Source organism: Alligator sinensis, unplaced genomic scaffold (genome assembly GCF_000455745.1).
Source record: "Alligator sinensis unplaced genomic scaffold, ASM45574v1 scaffold265_1, whole genome shotgun sequence".
NCBI classification, from domain to species: Eukaryota; Metazoa; Chordata; order Crocodylia; family Alligatoridae; genus Alligator; species Alligator sinensis.
In genome coordinates, this window is record NW_005842961.1 from 379,786 (window position 1) to 394,179 (window position 14,394).

General features: G+C 62.0%; 1 protein-coding gene across 1 annotated transcript in view; it reads right to left on the bottom strand.

Moving 5' to 3' along the window:
- The window catches only part of LRP1 (LDL receptor related protein 1), a gene marked incomplete at its 5' end in the record, with an annotated part of 92,779 nt that overhangs the window by 50,664 nt on the left and 27,721 nt on the right, over window positions 1-14,394 (bottom strand). Inside the window, 15 exon segments of the mRNA XM_014526103.2 lie at window positions 392-398; window positions 1,492-1,542; window positions 2,185-2,265; window positions 2,438-2,554; window positions 2,682-2,807; window positions 2,964-3,104; window positions 4,021-4,146; window positions 4,261-4,450; window positions 4,808-5,030; window positions 5,136-5,316; window positions 5,470-5,706; window positions 6,226-6,369; window positions 6,772-6,961; window positions 7,241-7,463; window positions 8,068-8,230. Coding sequence (XP_014381589.1) covers window positions 392-398; window positions 1,492-1,542; window positions 2,185-2,265; window positions 2,438-2,554; window positions 2,682-2,807; window positions 2,964-3,104; window positions 4,021-4,146; window positions 4,261-4,450; window positions 4,808-5,030; window positions 5,136-5,316; window positions 5,470-5,706; window positions 6,226-6,369; window positions 6,772-6,961; window positions 7,241-7,463; window positions 8,068-8,230 — 2,200 coding nt within the window.

Genomic DNA, 14,394 nt, shown 5'->3' on the forward strand with positions numbered 1-14,394 from the left:
GGCTTGGCCTGGGAGCACTGGCAATGGCAGCTCCTGCCTCAGTTTCCCCTCTTGGGTTGGGGTAGGGGCCTGATCCCTGTAATGTCCCTGCGGAGCTGCTGCTACCACAACGTCCCTCATAATCCTCCCCCCTGGAATAGAAAGTATCGCCTGTGCTCCCCAGTGACAGGAGGGTTCACATGTGCAAGGGGACATGCATGTTCCAGGATCACACATGTGCCGGGCAGGGGGACAGGGTCCCTGAAATGCCTGAAGCCAGGGGACGGCCCTAGGGTGCTGGCGGGATGGTGCTTTGGAAGAGGGGGGGTTCTGCTTTACCCCCCCACTAAAGTCACGTGCACCCTACAGCCTGATGGGCCCTGGCCCCAGCCTGGGGTTCCCCTGACCTCACTGCACAGCTAAGGCAAGGGAGGGGGAAGTGTGTGCATGTGTGCATGGGATGCCTGGTTTCTGTGTGTGTGGGTATGTCCTGGACATGTGGGTTGGGTGAATGTGTCCTGGATGCCTGCCTGGTTGTGTGTGCGTGCATCTCAGATGCCTGGATTCTGTGTGCATGTCCTCCAAATGCTTGGGTTGTGCGTGTATTTGTGTGTATATGCGTGTCCCAAATGCCCAAGTTGTGTGTTCATGTGGGATGCTTTGGATCCTTTCTGTGTGTGTGGGTATGTCCTGGACATGTGGGTTGGGTGAATGTGTCCTGGATGCCTGCCTGGTTGTGTGTGCGTGCATCTCAGATGCCTGGATTCTGTGTGCATGTCCTCCAAATGCTTGGGTTGTGCGTGTATTTGTGTGTATATGCGTGTCCCAAATGCCCAAGTTGTGTGTTCATGTGGGATGCTTTGGATCCTGTGCATGGGGTTTGTTTTGGGGGGTGTGTACATGTCCTGGACATCTGGGGGGTGTATGTATGCGTGTGTGTCCCAGATGCCTGGTTTCTGTGCGTATGTCTTGGAAACATGGGGTCCATTGAGTTCAGTGTGTTGTGTGTGTGTGTGTGTGTGTGTGTGTGTGTGTCCCCTAGATGCCTGGAGGTGTGGGTGTGTGTGTTTGATTGTATGCGCAGGCATCCACATATATGTTTGTTTGTGTGTGTGTGTGTGTGTGTGCGTGCGCATATGCGTGCACACATGTACATGTGCATCACTATCCCGTGGACCAGGCCCAACACCAGCTATCTCAGGCCCTGCCTCCCCTTCCCATCTCCTCCGTGCCCAGCAGACAGGAGCCGCGGGCTGCGCCAAGATGCTGGCACTGGCCGTGGACCCACCATCATGCCTGACCACCAGCACCACCCACCCCCTGGGAGCAAGGGCGCCCCAAAGAGGGCAGCCAGGCCCAGGGGCAGGGGGGCAAACGCCCCTGAGCACGGAGCAGTGAGGCAGTAGGGGAAGTGCCATTGCCAGTGGGCGGCCACGCGGGCCCGGGGGAGCGTGGCAGCGCCGTGCCGGCCCATTTGGGGGGCGGGGGGCACATGGTGATCTATGCACTAACCGGCAGACTTTGGACAGTTCTTTTCGTCAGAGCCATCCCCACAATCCTTCTCTGAAACACAGAAACCAGCCAAGAGACGGGGAAGAGGACACGTGAGGACACAGCACGGACACGCACGAGCACACGGCACCGCCGGCGGGGCAGCCACACACATGACACGGACAGCACATGGACACGGACACGAGACGGACACGGGCGGGGGGTGGCCTGGGCTAGAGATCAGAAGCAGCAGACGGAGCTTGTTCCCCTCTCCCTGGGGTCGGGGGGCAGCCACGTGGGGCTACACGCATGTCCCTGGCTACAGATGTGGGGGGCAGGATGTGGGCAGCTGCGAGGGGCTTCCGGTTTTGGTCCCAATCCCTACATCCCCTTTAAACTGAGCATGTGCAAACCCCTCCCCCCCAAAACCAACAATCTCCAAAGCTGCTTCCACCCCTGCAAGCCGCCCGGGATAGGGGAGCTCCTCTCTCCTGGGCCTCCAGGGCACAAAAATGCCCCCTGCTCATTAACTTTGAACATCTGTTTGCAAATTAGCTCAGGGAGGGGGGTATGTGCAGCAAATCCTCTCCCCTGGCTCTTACCCAAAAGCCCCTGCCCTCCTGACCCCCAGGGCAGTATCTCCCTGCTTCTGATCCGGCCCCGGGCCGGCCGTGTGGGCATGCATGCAGGCACGTGTGCAGCAGGGGCACTCACCGTTGTCGCAGCGCCAGTTGATGTTGATGCAGCGCCCGTTGTTGCAGGTGAACTGGGTCAGTGGGAAGCAGGTAGGGTAGGCTGAGGGGGCACAGGGGCAGCCTCAGTGCCAAGCCCCCAGCTCCAAGGGATCCCGCCACCTCAGGGGCCTTGTTCTCTGCCCCACGTGCCCCTTTACAACCCCAGGTCTCAGTCCCTGCCCCCATGCAAGTCTCCTTACTGCACCCCGCTCAAGCCCCTGCTTGCTGCTCACCGCAGGAGGCCGACTCGTCGGATCGGTCACCGCAGTCATCGTCCAGGTCGCAGGTCCAGGAGATGGGGATGCAGCGGCCACTGGCACAGGAGAACTGGTTCGGGGGGCAGGTGCGAGCTGTGGGGGTGGGGGCAAGACATAGGTGGGGTGAGCCCCCTTAGGCCTGGCCCCCCGGATCAAGCTGGAGAACATGCACACGCAGAACCCAGGTGTCCAGGACACACGCGCATGGGGGGGCCCTCACCAGAGCAGGTAGAGTTGGACTCATCCTCGTTGTTGCCACAGTCGTTGTCGCCATCGCAGAGCCAGCGGTTGGGGATGCACCGGTTGTTCTCACACTTGAAGCGATCAGAGGGGCAGGTGTGCTGGTCTGGGGTGGGGGACGGGAATAAGGACCCAGAGACCTGAGCTCCCCCCGCAACCAGACTCCCAACCCAGAGGAATTAGTCCCATGCTGCAGATGGGGAAAACCAAGGCGCAGAGCCCGGAGCAGCGCCCCCCACTTCCTATCCCAGCAGCTACGCACAGCAGAGCTCAGGAGCCTCATCGCTGTTGTCCAGGCAGTCATTGTCACCGTCGCACTTCCAGCGCTCCTGGATGCAGCGGCTGTTCTTGCAGGCAAATTCACCCGGCTGGCACTGGGGCGGCGGCACGTAGGATGGGTTGGCTGCACAGGGCAAGAGCATAGGCTGAGCACCACCGGAGCAACCCAGGCGTGGGGCAGGGAGGCCTGGGGTCTGCACGTGGGGGTCCTGGACAACTGTTCTCTGTCCATGTCCCAGATGCCTGGGTTCTGCGTGTGTGGGTACACTGTGTGTGTGCATGTGTGTGTGTGTCAGACATCTGGGTTGTGTGTGTGTGAGCATGTGTGTCCCGGATGCCCGGGTTGTGGGTGTGTGTACATCCCCCAGGCACCTGGATTCTGTGTATGCATGTGTATGTATCTTGGATACGTGGGTTCTGTGTGTGTGGGCATGCGCATGTCCCCCAGTTGCCAGCAGTGTGTGGGTGTGCATGTGCGTGTGCCCACCTGGGCTCTGTATGTGTCCATTCCCCAGGTGCCTGGATTGTGTGTGTGAATGTGTCCCAGACACAGGTTCTGTGTATGGGTGTGTGCTCGCCTCGGTTGTGTGCGTGGGTATGTTAGGAGTCTGTGTGTGCCCTGGACATATATACGTGTGTGTGTGTGTGCACGCGCGAGCATCCTGGACACCTGGGTTCTATGTGCGTCATGAGTGTGTCCCCCAAATGTCTGGGTTCTGAGTGTGGGTATGTCCCGGATGCCTGGGTTCTGAATGCAGGCATGTGTGTCACACCTGTGCAAGGGGAGTGCACAACGCTCACACCCAACCCAGGGTCCCAGCCTTCAGGGGGGTGCAAGACCCCAGGTGTCGGGGAACCAGCGACATGGTTGGGTGGGGGGATGCGCTGACCCAAGGGAGAAGCATCGGGGCAGCGGACCCAGGGCTGAGCAGGGCCCAGAGCTGGGCAGAACCCAGGAGTCCTGGCTCCACACTGGGATCCACACACAGAGAAGCAGGGGAGGGGGGGAAACTGAGGCACAAGACAGCAGAAACACCTACCTTGGCAGGTGACCGAGTCAGCCCCCAGGATCTGGTCCTCAGCGCAGGCGCAGTGCCGGCCCTGCGGCACTGCCAGGCACAGGCTGCTGCAGCCCCCGTTGTTCACACGGCAGCTGTTGGAGCCCACTGTGGCCAGGAAGCAGGGGTGAGCACAGGGGGCATGGCTCCCTGACCCCCAACACCTGCCCCTGTCTGCCCCCAACCCCCCGCTACTGCACCGCGCCCCCCAGGCCCAGGCACCTTGCTGCTGCTGTGCATCATACATGCGGATCTCGAAGATGGGCGGGCGCTCATTGCGCAGCAGGCTCACGGCCTTGCTGGCCTGGTCCAGGCGGTAGATGCTGCCGCTGCGGTACTCGGTCCAGAAGAGGAAGGTGCTGTAGTGACACAGCCCGAATGCGTGGTTCAGCTCTGGCCCCTCGTACACGATCTGTATCGGGGGGAGACAGCGGCTCGGGGGAGGCTCGGGGGGCGCGGGCCCGGGGAGCCCCCCCAGACAGGGCTGGGAGCAGGGTGGAGGGCAGGAGGAGAGGAGCCCTGGGGCGACTGCATGCACTGGAGTCTCGGCTGTGGGGGCCTGGAAAGGGCCTGAGGGGAGCAGTTGCCCCCTCCTCCCTGCCTGCAGGAGCTGGGCATGGCAAGTAGCAACCCCAGCACTAGGTGACATGACCAAGGCCACGGCAGGGCAGGGGATGCCTGGACCCAGCACAGGGCAGGCGGCTCAACCCGAGGCTGCGCGGGGCTGGAGGGAAGGGGAGAGAAGGCACGTAGCGGGCCTCAGGCTCGCCTTGCGCTCGGTGCCATTGAGGTACACCATCTCGATGCGGTCGTAGAATGCGTCCACCCAGTAGAGGATCTTGCCGGGGATGTCGAGGCTCAGGCCGTTCGGCCACAGGATGGTCTTGGAGGTGATGAAGATGTTGCGGTTGGAGCCGTCCATCCAGGCCCGCTCGATCTTGCCCCGCTTGCTGTCCTTGGGGTCCTCTTCCCAGTCCGTCCAGTACATCCACCTGGAGGGGGACCGAGCCCTAAGTCACGGGGCCCATCCAAAGACCACCCCCCCAGCAGTGCCACCTACGCAGGGGAAGAACAGGACCCCCACCCCCTGCTCCTACCCATTGAGGGGGTCCACCACGATGGCGCGGGGGTGGGTCATCTTGCCCTCGATGAGCGTCTTGCGGGTCTGAGCCGCCTTCTCCAGTCGGGCCACGCTGATGGTTTTCTTGGGGCCGTCGTCCGTCCAGTACAGGTTGTTGCCCATCCAGTCCACAGCAATGCCCTCCACGTTGTGGATGCCTGTGGGGGGGGGGTGGGAATGGCTGGCTTGTGAGCAGGGCCTGGGCCTCCTGCAGCTAGTACCCGCACCACTTCCAGCAGTCGCCTCTCCTTGAGGCTCAGGCAGGATCCAACCCCAGGCCCCAGACCCCGCTGCCCCACCACCAGCCGCACCGTCCTTCAGGATGGTCTCGCGCTCAGTGCCGTCGATCTTCTGGCGCCCGATAAGGTAGCTGGTGGTGTCGGCGAAGTAGATGAAGCCATTCTCACCATGGAAGTCCAGGGCACGGGGGTTCATGAGGTTCTCAATGGGGATCATATGCTCATCGGGTACCTTGGCACTCATGTCCATGCCCCGGATGATGCCTGGCCGGCCCTTCCCGTAGACCAGGAACAGCTCATGCTCCGGCTCTGGGGGTAGGGAGTGGGGGTCAGCCTGCAGCCCCCTTCGTCCCACCCGGTCCAGCCCCAGGAGCAGCTTAGCGAGGCTGGGGCTGTGGGGACAATCAGTGTACCAAGCCCCCCGGCCCGACTCCCAGGGCTGGTGCATCTTGGTACCGCTGGGCACCGAGAGGGGCAAGGACCCTCTCTGCTGCTGCCTGATCAGCCTGGCTCCGGGGACCCCCCAGCTCGTGCGGGCCAGAGCCAGCCCCGGTGCCAGCCACAGCGCTGGAGTGCTATAGCCAGGTGGCCATGCCTGAGGCCTGGTCCCGTGCCCCATGGCCCCAGCGAAACTCCCAGTCAGCAAATCTTGCTGAATCCCCATTGTGCTGATTGCAGCCAGCATGTGAGACAGGGGAAGTGAAGCAACAGCTGGTGACTCACGACCCGCTCTCCCAGCCCGCGATGCTTTCCCCCCACCCCACCCCCCGGCAGGCCCCAAGCCACAGGGTGGCACCAGGTTTATGCGCTGCCCCTAGCCCCACTCACTCTTGCAGGATTTCCCATCGCTGCCCAGGCTGAAGCCAGAGCGGCAGCGCCATGTCCGTGTCTTGTGGCTGTTGCCCAGCAGGCAGATGTCAGAGCAGCCCCCGGGCTTGCCAAACTGGTCGGTCTCACAGGCGTGGCTCCGCACTGGTAGACAGACAAGCCCTGGGGTCAGTGCTTGCGCCCCCACAGCAAGCCGGGGCAAGGGGTGGGCAGACGGGCCCCCTCCACTGTGCTCAGAGCACTTAGGGGGGTGCAGGGAGGGTGGGGCTGGGGTCACAGCAGAGCCAGGCACAGAGGTCACAACCTGGTGACCCCACTGCTCTCAGAGCTCCTGGGGGCAGGGGCTACATCTTGCCCAGTACAGCACTCCACTGGGGGTCTCAGCCTGGAGGAAGGGGGCAGCAGGGACCCCCGACCTGGCCGAAGGAGCCTCTGAGGATGCCTCCCACCCGTGCAAACCAAGACAGGAGCATTGTGCCCTGGTCCGAGCCCCTCCCCACCAAGGTGAGTCTGCGGGTGTCCTCCACCCCATGCCTGGGGACCTACCCGTGGGCTGGCGGCGCTGGTGGTAGATGTGCAGGGCACCGCCCCTGTCCACGCGTGTGATCACATGGTAGTCGGTGCTGTTGAAGCGGTTCACCCGGATGACGCTGGTCTTCTGCTGGGTGTTGGCATTGTCCGAGTTGGTGGCATAGAGGTAGTTCTCGAAGACCGTCAGGCCATAGAGGTGTTCGATCTGTCGGGGGTGATGGGATTAGACATGCCCCCATGCTCCACCCCACTCGTTGGCATTAGGGCGGCCATGCGAGTCACTGCCCCCTGCTCTGCCCTCGCAACATCCTTGTGTGAGCCTGGCGTAGGGAAGTGGGGTTGGAGCCGGGGGGGGCAGCAGGGGCATGTGTGAGCCCCAAGTCCTGCATCCAGATCAGCCCCGAGACAGACACAAGCACTATCGGCATGTACAGCACCAGGCGCACTGGGACCCAGGGGCCCCATCCGGCTTTGTCCCACTCACCAAGATGCCCTGGATGATGGTGTGCCGGTTCTTGCCCTCATAGTCCACCACCTCAATGTAGTCCAGGTAGGCATCGGCCCAGTAGACGAGCCGGCTGACCAGGTCCAGCGTGATGCCGTGGGGGAAGACGATCTTGCTGTCCACCAGCTTGGTACGGTTCTGCCCGTCCATGTCGCAGCGCTCCACCTTGGGGATCTGCCCGTAGTCCGTGAAGAAGACTTTCCTGCGAGGCAATGGTAGGGGGAGGAGGAAGCAGGGGTGAGAACACAGCACACGGCCGTGCTCACACTGGCACACCCACACCAACACATGTGCATGGAGTCACGCATGCCCAGCAACACAGGCTCCTGCTCACACATGGACTCACGTGCTTAGGCTCATGGGCTCGTGCTTGCATGCCTGAGCATGGGGGCTGGGGCTCTCACACACACATGCACGCCAGGGCTTGTGCTCACACACAGATGCTCACACACAGCCTCCCACGCTGCCCACACAGCTCCGGGCAGACTCTTGCAACACATGCACACCATACACACGTGCAGCCAGGCGTGCGTTTGCACATGGCCATGCGGCTCTTCCTGCCGGCTGTCAGCTGTCGCTGCTTGGCCTGGCTGCAACGGGGTCACCAGCCCAGGGCAGGTGGGCAGCCGGCTCTGCAGACAGCAGTTCCCAGCTGAGGCTGGCTCAGTGCAGCCCCGGGCAACTCCACCTGCTGCTGCCACGGCTGGAGCCCAGCTGGGCCAGTTCCTCATGCCTCCTGCTTGCAATCCAGCTGGCCACAGGCAGCCAGCAGCTTCCCCCGCCCCCATCCCCACCCCAGCCCTTACCCCATGGTGGGGTCCAGCACGATGCCCTTGGGGTTGTACAGCTCCAGGTCAAGCAGCGTGACACACGTGTCCCCATTCTTGTTGCACACGAAGATCCGGTCGTCGATGTCATCCACGAAGTAGAAGTTCCCCGTGAGCCAGTCGATCGCCATCTGCTCCACGTCTGCGTGGGGGCACGGGGGCCATTAGAGCTGGGACCGGGGGGCGGGCAGTGGCACGAGCTTGGCGAGGTCTCAGCTGCTAGCGATGCCTCCCCAGCATATGGCCCTGCCCTCCGTGGCACCCCTCTCACCCTGGCTCAGAGACATGTGGGTCCAGGAGGGCAGCTGTGGGCAGGGAGCGAGGAAGGGGGGCCTGACACCAACTGGGGGAAGGACTCTACTCCCTAGATGTGGCCTGATCCTGGACCCCAGCGCACCCCTGTAGTGCCAAGGCTAAGCTCTATCAACTCCTGACAGCAGACACGGAGAAGGGGACACGTGAACACGCACAGCCCCACTTTGGTGAAACGTGGGTCAGTCATGGGACCAGTGTGCAGAAGGGAGAGAGATGGGCCTTGTGGCCAGGCCCATGACAGGGGTCACAAGACAGACAGATACTCCCAATGCCCCCCAAATCTGCCCCCCCGCCACCTGCAAGAGCCCAGGGTGCCGCACCCAGCACTTCTCCCTGCAGCAGGGGTTCAGGTCTCAGCTCCCAAAGTCCTGGGATGAAGGATGATGCCCTGGTGCCAGCTGGGATGGGAGGGTGTTTCCCACCCTGGGACTGGGGTAGTGGGGGGCCCGCAAGCCCCTCTAGCCTCAGAGAAGCCAAGAGTAAGCCCTGCAGCAGCAGGCTTCACTCCTGAATGCTCAAAGCCCGTGGTGCAGCTCTCCCTGGCAGGGAAGGCTGTTGTGGGGGCCTGGGATGGGTCCTCCTCGCCCTTCCCCATCTGTCGCAGCTCGAGAGGGGCCGTATGCTGCCCGCGCCCAGTGACATGCATGGAACAGGGCAAGGCAGGCGCCCTTTGGGCCTTCACAGCCCTGGGGACCCCTTCCAACTCTGCCACCGATGGACTCGTGGACCTTGGGCAAGACCCCTCTCCTCTCCAGCCTCCATCACCCCCCCACCCCAGGGCAGTCGGTCTCTCCTGCTTTGCACTCGCCCCACCGTGGATCTCAGCCAGGGGACCCACGCAGCAAGCCCAAGAAGGGTCCAGGTCCAACCCGGGGTGCAGAGCACCCCCCTACGCTGGCCCTTGAGCTGGGCCAGGCGGCGGAGCCGCAGCGCCAGGGCTGTGTTGTCACAGCTGGAACGCATTAGGCTCCTCAAAGGCTTTTGTTTTCCGAGCTGTTCCTTTGTGCAGGGATCCGGGGACTGAGGCGGGAGGGGGGCTGGGGGCTTATTAGCACTATTATTATTTTCGGCTCCTTCCCGCAGCCTCAGCTAAGCCCAGATTTCCTCCCGGCTGGGTTATAGCAAGAACCTATTTTTAACCCCTCGTGCTCACCAGGGAGGAGGAAGCTGTGCAGATCACAAAACGCCGGAACATACCTCCCTGGGGAGCCTCGGCCGGCCCCCCACCCCCTCTTGACTCTCCCGACCCCGCGGGCTGTTAAAGCCACGCAAGGGGGTCAGAATGAGCATGGGGAAGCCCCTTCTCCAAGCTCTGTGGAGGCCAAAGCAGTGGGTCCGGTCTGGATGTGGGGCCTGGGGAAGCCAGAAGAGTCCCAGGGCCCCATGCAGCTAAGCCCCAGGGCTCCAGACCCCACTAGGAAACACACTGGGAGTCCTGGACACCTTACTTAATTAAGTGGCCCCTGCCCTGCTCGTTATGGGCCTGCCACCCCCTCTGCTATGGGCATGATATGCCTGCCAAAGGTGGGCATATGGGCAAAGGGAAGGGGAAGAGCTGAGCCCAGCTGAGTCAGGAGGGCAGCACACGTGGACTATGACCAGCCGCCTCCTGCCAGCCACGCACACAGATCCAAGGGGGATGTTGCAATTTTTACGCCCCTGCGAAGTGTGCCCCTGGCATGCAACACGCATGCATGGACGGTGTTGAGCAAGAGCAGTGTTGCTCAATGCCGGGGGGTGGGTGAGACAGCTGGCCGGGGCAGAGGTCAGGGCAGACACTGGCCAGCTCGGACTTGGGCCACGTGCCCCGGGACAAGGCTTACAAACCTCCTGCCTTAGACGGAGTACCTGAGAGACCCTCCCCTGAGTGCGTCGGAGACAGCACAGATACATTGGACTGCAGCCACTTCTGGGGTGGAGCCGGGCAGCTGGTCGAGCGGTGCAAGCCTCTGGAGCAGGGTGGGCCCACTCTGAGCCACAGACTCCATCACATCAGGAAGAGACATCTCAGCCAAGTCTCTCTGGCTCTTGTGTCCCCTCGGCTGCGTTGCTCAATCATCCTGACTCAGTGTTCCCGTGCACTATGGGGCACTGAATGCTTTCTGACTGTATTTACACATCTCTGAGCATGGCCCTGTGGTTTCTCCAGCCCCCGCACCCACAAGAGCATTTCACAGGGACCATGCAGCCTGAGTCAGCTCTGTTCCGGGGACGCGGGGTCAATCCTGGACACAGACACACGAAGACCAGGAAAAACCTCTTTGCTGTCAGGGCAGGAAGGCAGCAAACAAGATGCCCCTGGAAGGTGCGGACATCCCTTCCCTGGAGGTGTCAGGGAGAGGATGCACAGGGATGATCCGGGCGTAGCGATGCCTTTGCTCTACTTTAGGAATTTCCCTGGCTTCTGGGCTCTGCTGGAAGGGAGTCCCCCCATCCCACAGCCACGTGTCATGGGTTTTTAGGCCTTCCTCAGAAGCACTGGGTGTTGGCTGCAGCCCAGGCTGGGGTGGGGACTGGGCGGTGCCAATGCTCCTGCTGGGAGTTAAACCCGGAGGGTCCTGACTAGAGGGTCTTGAGCCCAGACTGATGCTGCAATGGGGTCAGCAAGGAGTTTCAGACTGGTACAGACGGAGGGGGTGGCATAGCCTCTGCCTGGGATATCTTGAGAATATATTAACAGCAGCAGGATGTTGGTCCCCCTGCTTTCTCTGGGTTCGGGTGCGATGTCTGGTGGCGCATCAGGGTGGATGGTAGTTTTGCTACGAGGTTGGGCAACGGGTTTGTCTGGGCTGCTTTGGACAGGGCTGATCCTGCCTCAGGCAGGGGTTGGACTGGATGCGACCTCCAGAGCTCCCTTCCAGCCGCACCGCTCTCTGACTCGTGGCCCTAACACCCGCAGCCCTCGATCCGGGGACCCGCCAGACCAAGTACCCCAACGCGGGCGGCCCTGGGAGGTGTTTGGACCACAGCAAGAGGCAGCTCCGCTGACAGAGCCCGGAGAGCCCAGTGCTGACCCACCGCCTCTGCAGGAATCCAGACCAGATGATCCAACACAGCAAATCTCCGTCTTTCTATGCCCCCTCAATGAACTGGAGAGTCCCCTAGAAAATGCCGGCACTTTGCTTTCACTCGGTATTTGACTACGGACAAACACTAGAGCAACTCGGCCATTGCAGGGACCTTGGCCAGCCCACGCCCGGGCAGGCAGCTTTGATGCCAGTGACTCCTATGTGAAACCTCCGGGTTCATCTCGTGATCGCCCATAGCTGTTTGCATGCCTCATGCTACAAATGGACATGGCCTTTCTCCTGGGAAAAGCCATTTTATCCTGAGACAAAGTGCAGACATCCATGCACTGTCCTGGGATAAATTTGATGGGATACTACCAGTCTATCACAAAGTGCATCGGACCAGCTGTCCCCGGGACTGCATCATTGAAAAGTGGCACTAAACCCCAATGCGAAGGGCAATGTGAGCACACAGGGGGCTTCTGCCCCGGGGCAAACCCATTGCCCAGGACCCCGCGGCCCCCCATCAAAGGATCTCACAGCTCCCCTGGTTGAGTCGCTGCTCTAACAGTTCCTTTCAGCCCAAGTCCTTGCAGCAAAGCAAAGCACACGCGTGTGCACAGGCCCTCACCTCCTGGGCCATGAACAGCCCTGGGACCACGTGTTGGTGATGGACCCGGGCTCCTTTCGCTGCGCTATTCAGCTGGAATTGTTCCAGCTGCCCACATTTTCCGCAGTGGAGAAACATGTGTAAAGGGGTCCTTGCCACCCCCGGGGCAGGATCAGGCCTCCTCTACAGGGTAAAACCTTGGCTCTGATGAAGTTGAGCAGCGGCGAGGGATTCCCCCCACACATTGCTGCAACAGGTCAGCACATGGAAGCCGATGCCCTGCTGAGCCCCCCAAAAGGCCTGCCAGAGGCCCTGGCCCAGCGTGGGCTGGTCCTTCCAAACCCAGGCCTGTTATTTGAGGGGCCTTGAACTTGCCAGGAGCCGCACAAAGCTGGCATGGGGTGGGGGGGGGTTGGGACCGTGAGGTGCTGGCGCGGCCGAGGGGTTCTGGGTACCGGTTGCAGAGCAGGGCCGGACACAGGCCTGGGCCAAGGGGAGAGGAGGTGGAACAGCGGTTTCCAGACAGCCCGGCAGAGCTGGCAAGCAAGCATGCTGGTGGCTCACCCCGCCTCCGCGAGCTCGCTAGGAATGCAATCCCCAGGGGCGCGCGGGATGCAGCCCGCCTTTAAGGCAGGATCCTTCGGATGTGTCTGCATCATGCCATCATCCAAAGCCATTCGCCTCCCCCCCCCCTTGCGCTCTCGCGCTCCCCAAAGAGAACAAGACGGGCTCTGTAGCAGCAAAAAAAATGCTCCGTGGGTAAACATTGCTCCCGGGTGCAATATTCCTTCATTCACAAGTATGTTAGCGGGACACGCGGGAGACACGCTCCGGCCCCGCAGGGCGGCCTGCCCTTCTGCCAGGCGCAAGCGCCTCAATCTAGTGGCTCTAATTCCTACCCAATGGCCCCTTTCTCTGGGCTGTCTGCAGGGAGGGGGCGCTCAGTCCTTGACAAGCGGGGGGCTGGCGGAGAGGCCATGGGGTGAAGGAAGACACTAATGCACAGATAAATGAGGCAAACATTGCTCGCGGGCCCAGATTTCCAACAGTTGGCAGTGGGGGCTGTGCTGCACAGGTTTGCAAAGCCCACAGAAGCCCTCAAGAATAGCTGGACCCAGAACAACGCGGAGGGGAAATCGTGTTTAACCACGGAGGTTGCATCCGGGGAGCTTTGCACCACGGCTTTGCAAGTGCAAAGAGCATGCTCTGGAATCGCCGGCTGGGTGGAACAGGGTGGCCGGCAGCCAGCCCGCGAGCTGGGATGGCCCCGAGCTGCCTTCCGGCCTCCTCGCGTGTACTGCACACATGTGCAAGTGCACACGCGGCACGGCAGGCTGCTCTCCGGATGTCCACACTTGGCTCGCGGGCCAGCTGAGGGTGACACAGCCTGGAGTGGGGAAGAGTCCTGCAGAGACCTCTGGGCTCTTGCTGTGGGGTGCCGACAGCCCACGTAACACACTATCATGCAAGCTCCCCTGCGCTCCTCGCTCAGAGAGGATAGGAGCATCGGTCAGGACAAGCCCGCAGACGCAGACCCCTTTTCTTGGCCCCAGAGCCAAAGGCGCTGGCGGTCACACCAAGTTGGGTCCGAGCCAGCTCCTAAACCAGGCACGGAGACAGGCTGTTCGCCTCGGACACAAGAACCAGGGGTTCCCAGACTCCCCACCCGACCTGGGGCATGCCCCTCAGCCCGGGGACACTAGACAATAGTGCAGGGTTTTTGCCAAGGAAAATCAGAGGTGCCTAAATCCTATGGGTTGGGGGGAACGCAGGGGTTTCTGACAGCTCGGACATAGCCTGTGATGCGCGAGGGAAGCCTCTCGTCCTTCCCTCCGCGCACCGCAGGGCCCAGCCTCGCCGCCACAGCGTCTGAGGTGGGCAAGGGCCAGGCTACACCTTCAGCTCCCCGGGGGAAGGGGGGGGGGGGGGAATGCCAGCCCTAGGGACACACAGACGGGCACACGGGACATGCTGCGGGAGGGGGGAAGCTAACCTCCTTCCCTCCCACACGAGCACGAAGCAGAGCCAAGGACTTATTTTTAGCCACCTGGAACTGGCACTTGCCCTACATGAAACACCGGCTGGGGCGGGGGGGGGAATTGCGGGACCAGCTCTTGGCGCTTCCTGGAGGGGTTCGGCCTGGGCCAGCAGGGATCCCAAGAGGGGGCCTGGCAAGCCTGCACCCCCACCAAGGCGCCCGCAGGCTCCTGGCAGCGATCTGGGGAAGCTTGCCCCAGGCTCTCTCACTTCCTCCTTTGCACGATTAAAAAGAAGCCCTTAATCTGTGCCGGATACCCAGGCTGTGACAGCTGGCACTCAGCCAGCCAAGCGGGGCTGCATGCTACAGCCAGGGCATGGAGAAGTGCAACCCTC